This window comes from Rhagoletis zephyria, unplaced genomic scaffold (assembly GCF_001687245.7).
Source record: "Rhagoletis zephyria isolate East Lansing unplaced genomic scaffold, Rhagoletis_zephyria_1.1 Rzeph_scaffold_00147, whole genome shotgun sequence".
NCBI lineage: Eukaryota > Metazoa > Arthropoda > Insecta > Diptera > Tephritidae > Rhagoletis > Rhagoletis zephyria.
The window spans coordinates 11,082-17,565 of NW_016157231.1; the positions used below are offsets into that span (position 1 = coordinate 11,082).

The window sequence follows — 6,484 nt, forward strand, 5'->3', positions numbered from 1 at the left end:
AGTACCACTTTTCGCCGATTTTGGACTGGTAGGGATCTAGTTCCTATCGGACTAGTTCCTTTTTGGGGATAAAGACCTAGTACTGGCTAGAAATTTGATTCACTAGTCCGCGGTTTCCCTGCAGGGATACCAACCCACACACATATACATTGCTATACAAGACTTGTTGGATGTTGCTAGGGACCTGGTAATGTGTTGCGATAATGTTGCTTGGATGTTGCATGGGCGCTACTGACATCCTGACAGACTGACGCTGCAACCCCTTTGGACGGAATAGCCCGAAATAGTTGGGGGCGCTACTAAACCCCACCCCGTTTATCTATTTCATATTTTATTAATTTCATTAACGATGAGGAAGACGTTTATAAATTTGTTTACTTTTCTTTAGAGAACCCAACCAGTATGAAAGTGCAAGTATGGACAATTACCGAAACGAAGATGGCCGCATGTGCGATTAAGTGATGATAAGTTCTATTTTATTATGAGTTTAATAATAATTATTATAGTATTTTTTAGTAAATTATAATAATTATTTATTGGATGATTTAAATAAACATCATAATTTCAGTATAGTGGCTTTTATTATTGAGTATTTTTATACCCGAACGCACTGTTCTACCAATTTACACCAAACTCGGAATCGTTATTGTGCTTGCCATATAAAAGCAAAACTTTGAAAATTATTGAAATCGGACTAAAATTGAGGCCGCTTTTCATATAACGGTAAATTTCAGAAATGCTTGAAACTTCAATATTTCGAAATTTAAGGACGCTAATTTACTCAAAATTGATACACCCCGGCTTACCAAGTAGCTTTCGGAAAGGTGAAAGTCATATATTTAATACTTGTGCCGGGTACTTAATGTTCGGCTCCACCCGAACTTAGACTTTCTTACTTGTTTTTACTATATTGGAAACCCCCCTTTACGAGGTGCTACTGGATAAGAATTAACGGGATTTTAAAACTGTTTTGTTATACATTATTTCGGTTTATTTCTTCAATTCGCCATTGAAAGCTTTCCGGTCGTGTTTTTCCATGCGCTATTGTATTCCATCAAGTGATAAAGTTACTGTAAAATGAGCAAAATTCAAGCACGTCATTTTCATTTATTAAATATTCATGTATATATTGTATATTTAAGTGTTCTTTATACAGATTTCGAAGTTCCCTCCACAAGCCGTGGAGTTGTTAGTGCAACTGCTGCTGCTAACATTGCAGGTTATTTGCTTCACCACACAGAAAGAGAATCCTACATTGTGAGGGTTATAATCCTTAAGCGCGGCCGGAGGCCGCCTTCACAGAGAGGAGTTCTGCTCAAAAATATTTCCTTCGCAACACAGAAAGAGAATTCTACTTTGTGAGGGTTATAATCCATAAGCGCGGCCGCAGGCCGCCTACGCAGAAAGAAGTTCTGCTTAAAAATACTTCTGCTTATTTTCTTCGCAATACAGAAGGAGAGTTCTACATTGTGAGGGTTATAATCTCTAAGCGCGGCCGAAGGCCGCCTGCGGAGAAAGAGTTCTGCGCCAAAAAATACTACGAGGTCAGAAGGTGTTTTATTGCTATTGAACACATACAGCCCAATTCTGAATATTCCCGAGGATTTCATTTCTCGTGGATTTTACTTTTCTCGAGAATAAAATCCTCTTATTCGAAAATTTGGGAGCAGGAAATTCGAACTTTCGAAGAGCTGTTTGACAGTTATTTTGACAATTATTTTGACAGCTCAACTCCCGCCATTTAATTTGCGTGTTTTACACATAAAAGTGTGTTTCCCATAAAAGAGTATTTCAGATTCAAGTTAAAGTTAAATTAGTGCGCGGAAATTTCAAATCTGTGTTTTAAATTAAAGCTCAATCTTTTAACTACACGGGTAAGATGAAAAATTTTAATTTAGATCGCGCGCTTTCTTGTAATAACCAGAAATAAGTGGGCAAATAGGATAAGACTACCCTTTGCTAAGTCCAGTTGCCACTGTGAATTTTGGAAGCCACATTATTAATAAACTAAAGCTCCAGAAATTTAAATATTAGTGCTCAATGAAAGTATAGTCTCTTAACTACACATGTGAGTTGCTATATTTTGATTTCAATCGCGCGTTTTCATGTAATAAACTAAAATAAGTGTGCAAATACCAAAGGGTACCCTTTGCTAGGTCCAGTTGCCGCTGTGAATTTTGGAAGCTGCATTATTAATAACCTCGTGCTCCGGAAATTTAAATGTTAGTGTTAAATTAAAATATAGACTTTTAACTACACATGTGAGTTGCAATATTTTGATTTCAATCGCGCGTTTTCATGTAATAAACTAAAATAAATGTGCAAACACCAAAGGGTACCCTTTGCTAGGTCCAGTTGCCGCTGTGAATTTTGGAAGCTGCATTATTAATAAACTGGTGCTCCGGAAATTTAAAAAGTAGTGCTTAATTAAAGTATAGTCTTTTTACTACACATTTGAGTTGAAATATTTTGATTTCAATCGCGCGTTTTCATGTAATAAACTAAAATAAGTGACAGCTCAACTCCCGCCATCTAATTTGCGTGTTTTAGGGCCGGTTGTTTAATGTCTGATTAGCAAAAATCGGAGGTAGAAGCTCCGGTTAGATACAACGACTGCTTTATCGATCACATGTTATATGCATGATGTCGAAATCGTCGATAATGATGTTTAACCGGCAAGTAGTGATAACCAGAAATTGAACAACCGGCCCTTACACATAAAAGTGTGTTTCACATAAATGAGTATTTCAGATTAAAGCTGCTAATAAATTAGTGCGCGGGAATTTCAAATCTGTGTTTTAAATTAAAAGCTCACGGGTAAATTGAAAGATTTTAATTTAGAGCGCGCGTTTTCTTGTAATAACCCGAAATAAGTGGGCAAATAGGATAAGAGTACCCTTTGCTAGGCCCAGTTGCCGCTGTGAATTTTGGAAGTCGCATTATGAAAAAACTAGTGCTCCGGAAATTTAGTGCTAAATTAAAGCTTAATCCTTTGTAGGACAACGGTCCGTTTTGGAAGTGCTCATCACAACTAAAACAATGCATTCCTTCGCGTTTCGCTTAGTGGCAGAGGAAGAGGAAGAACGGTTAATGGCGCAGAAGGTCGAACGACGAAAATTGCATGATGCCATAAATCCCTTCGAGTTGCCGCAATCTTTGTAAGTTACAAAAATTCGCCCAGTACTACAAAAATGTATCGCTAAGCGAGGAATCAATTAAGTTTTTGGAAAAACTAAAAAATTTCATTGATTGCTAGCTTATTGGTCCAAATGGATGAACAAGTCATTACCCCTTTATTGCTCGATTTTGGCATTACTCTATACATTTTTGAATAATTACATATGAATTTTCTCAATTAGATAGATTTGAAAAGTATTACCGACTTAACAAGCCGGGATTCCAATATTTGTTGGACGTATTGACAGCAAATACGGAGGCACCAAAGAAGGCTTTTGCGATATCTCTCCGCAAAATTGAGCGGGTGTTTAAGATTTTTGGCTGAAGGTGGGTACCAGACGGGTGTGGGTAAAGACTGCGACGTGTCGTTGGCGCAATCTAGTTTCAGCAAAGTATTGACGGAAGTGCTGACTGTTTTTGGGCGCCATTTGTGCCCGCAGTGGATAAAGGTGAGCGAAAGCGAGGAGGAAAACAGGAATATAGCCCGAGCCTTTTACATTAAACATGACATTCCGGGAGTTGTGGGGTGTATTGATGGCACCCACTAAGAATAATGGCTCCACCACAAAACGCGCACCTTTACTACAACCGTAAAGGGAACTACAGCCTAAACGTTATGTTTGTAAGTTACTCCTTGTTTCCGCATTTATCCGTATGGGAAATTTTTTAGATATCGACGGCTGAGTTGAAGCTCCACCTATCTCGGCAGCCGGTTCAAAAACGCCCTATCTCATAAAATGGCTCAAGAGCGCACTATATCAACATATTTTCAAATTCTGAGATAGGACGTTTTACAATCGATATCTGAAGTAAGGCGTTCTGGACCCATTCTCTGAGATTCAACTTCAACTCAAATATTTACTGATTTATCGAAGATTTTGTATTTCTCTAAATTACCGTTATATGGGATGTGGGCGTGGTTATTGTCAGATTTTTNATTTATCGAAGATTTTGTATTTCTCTAAATTACCGTTATATGGGATGTGGGCGTGGTTATTGACAGATTTTTTAAATTTTCGGCCATTTAGTATGCTTGGTACAGCCAACAACCGTGCCAAGTTTGGAAGAAATTGGTGCAGCGGTTACCAAGATATACACATGTAACCATAAGTGGGCGTGGCTACGCCCATTTTCCAAAAATTTATAANCAAAACCACGGGTAGTGGTCCAAACATCCAACAGAAAGTTGCTTGCAATGAGGAAGCTATATATAAACTGATTGGGATGAAGGAAAGTGTTGAAGGCATATCTGCGTCTACTTTTGGATTGCCACCTTCAAGTGTGTCTAAGAGCATTGCAGAACCTGAGCGAGACGAGTCTGACTTTATAGAATATTTAGAGGAAGTGGAAATAGAGATACATGAGTCTCAAATAAGTCCACTTGTTACAGTCGACGAGCCATCGCCTCCACCACCGCCAGTAAATGTAGCTCCACAAAGGAAACCTACTGGAAAGAAGCCGAAAGCATCCTCCGACGTTCGGGAAGCTGAACTAAAGATTCAGCAAGCCTTATAAGAACCAGTTACTGTAGCAGTAACGAGTTTAGCAGAACATCATGAAGGGTAGAAAAGTCACTTCTGAGCGAAATTAGTAATAATTAAAAGAAGTTATACATATATAGGTACATGCGTTTAAAAAACTAGAAAATTATATAAAAATAATAATTAAACTAAATACTTTACATTTTCATCTTCAGTAAGTGCTCCATGATGTCATTGTGCCGCCGCATTTGAGCAATTTCTTCATTTTTGAGCCGCTGCATTTCATCTATTTCTTCTCTTTTAAGCCTCTCAATTTCTCGGAAGTGCCTTTTCTGCTCTTCGTGATGTTCGGTTAAACTCGTAACTGCTCCAGTAACTGTTTCTAGTAAGGCTTGCTGAGTCTTTAGTTCAGCTTCCAGAAGGTCGGAGGATGCTTTCGGCTTCGTTACAGTAGGTCTCTTTTCTGGAGCTACATTTACTGGCGGTGATGGAGGCGATGGCTTGTCGACTGTAACAAGTGGACTTTTTTGAGACTCATGTATCTCTATTTCCACTTCCTTTAAATATTCTGTAAGGTCAGACTCGTCTCGCTCAGGTTCTGCAATGCTCTTGGACACACTTGAAATTGGCAATCCAAACGTTGACGCAGATATGCCTTCAACACTTTCCTTCATCCCAATCAGTTTATATATGACTTCCTCATTGGAAGAAAGCTTCTGTTGGGTGTTTGGGCCACCACCCGTGCCTTTGCTGGCTTTTAAATTTTGCGCCGCCTTTTGACGCACATATTTCTTTTGGTCGGTCCACACCTATAAAAAGTAAATAAAACGATAACTTAAAGCAAAAGTACACATTTAATCACTTTTACAAACCTTTTTCCACTCAGTCGTATTTTTTGTGGGTGGGCCTGCGGAGTTTAGTTCCACCTCAGCGTTCCGCCAAAAACGGGAAACTTCCTGTTGCCCTTATAGAAGCCGCGAGCTTCCATTAGGGTCATTAGGATTTCTACCTGTTTCTTATTTGTTGTTTTGGACCTAAAATGAAAGGTTTAAACGTTTTATTACACCAAAATTTCCTTTAAATTGTAATTAACTTATATTTTTGTAGCAGTTCCCTTTTAAAATACCGGTGAAAATTCTCCCAGAATAACGAAATCAATTCTCTCCTTCTTGACATTCGTAATACCTACTTTTTTCCCTGAAATACATTTTCCCTTTTTCGAGATCGTTTAGAATAGAAGAATAGGGGGAAAATCCTCAGGGAATTTTTATCCATGATAGAGGAAAGAGAAATGAGGAAAAATTCCTAGGGAGTTTCTATTCAGAATCGGGCTGTATGTGGTAGCTAAATCTAGCCACCAAAGCTCTAAAACGGCAACACTGGTTGTATGCATGAGTAATTTTTCACTTTGGCGGCATTTGGCGGCAATTGGCGGCGTGCGTAAATATTAGGTAATGCTAGGTTCACATATATGTAGATTATCCTCATTTTCGAGCTTAACTCCCTAATGTGTAATTAGAAAAAGAGATTAACCATACAAAATTCGTCCCTTGTTAATCTGTAATTATAAAATAATTTCAGATTTAAGCGACAATTTTTCGGTGTCCAACCTGCTTCTGTCGATTATTTTTGCGAAGAAGAGGAGAAATGCCGGGTAGTGTTTAGTAAGTGGCCCACCTATTTCGGGGTATTGCGTCCAAAGGGGTGACCCGATCCAGATTAAAGTATTTCAGATTAAAGTTGTTAATAAATTAGTGCGCGGAAATTTCAAATCTGTGTTTTAAATTAAAGCTCACGGGTAAATTGAAAGATTTTAATTTAGAGCG

The 6,484-nt window shown here is 38.4% G+C and overlaps 1 protein-coding gene across 1 annotated transcript; it reads right to left on the bottom strand.

Moving 5' to 3' along the window:
- Window positions 1-929: 929 nt before the first annotated feature.
- On the bottom strand, window positions 930-5,661 carry LOC108382449 (uncharacterized). The gene is made up of 3 exons (XM_017638823.1): window positions 5,531-5,661; window positions 4,860-5,467; window positions 930-1,070 (listed from the first exon to the last, which is right to left on the bottom strand). The coding sequence occupies exons 2-3, from the start codon at window positions 5,330-5,332 to the stop codon at window positions 1,055-1,057; spliced, it is 489 nt and encodes a 162-aa protein (XP_017494312.1). The 5' UTR covers window positions 5,333-5,467; window positions 5,531-5,661; the 3' UTR covers window positions 930-1,054.
- Window positions 5,662-6,484: the final 823 nt, after the last annotated feature.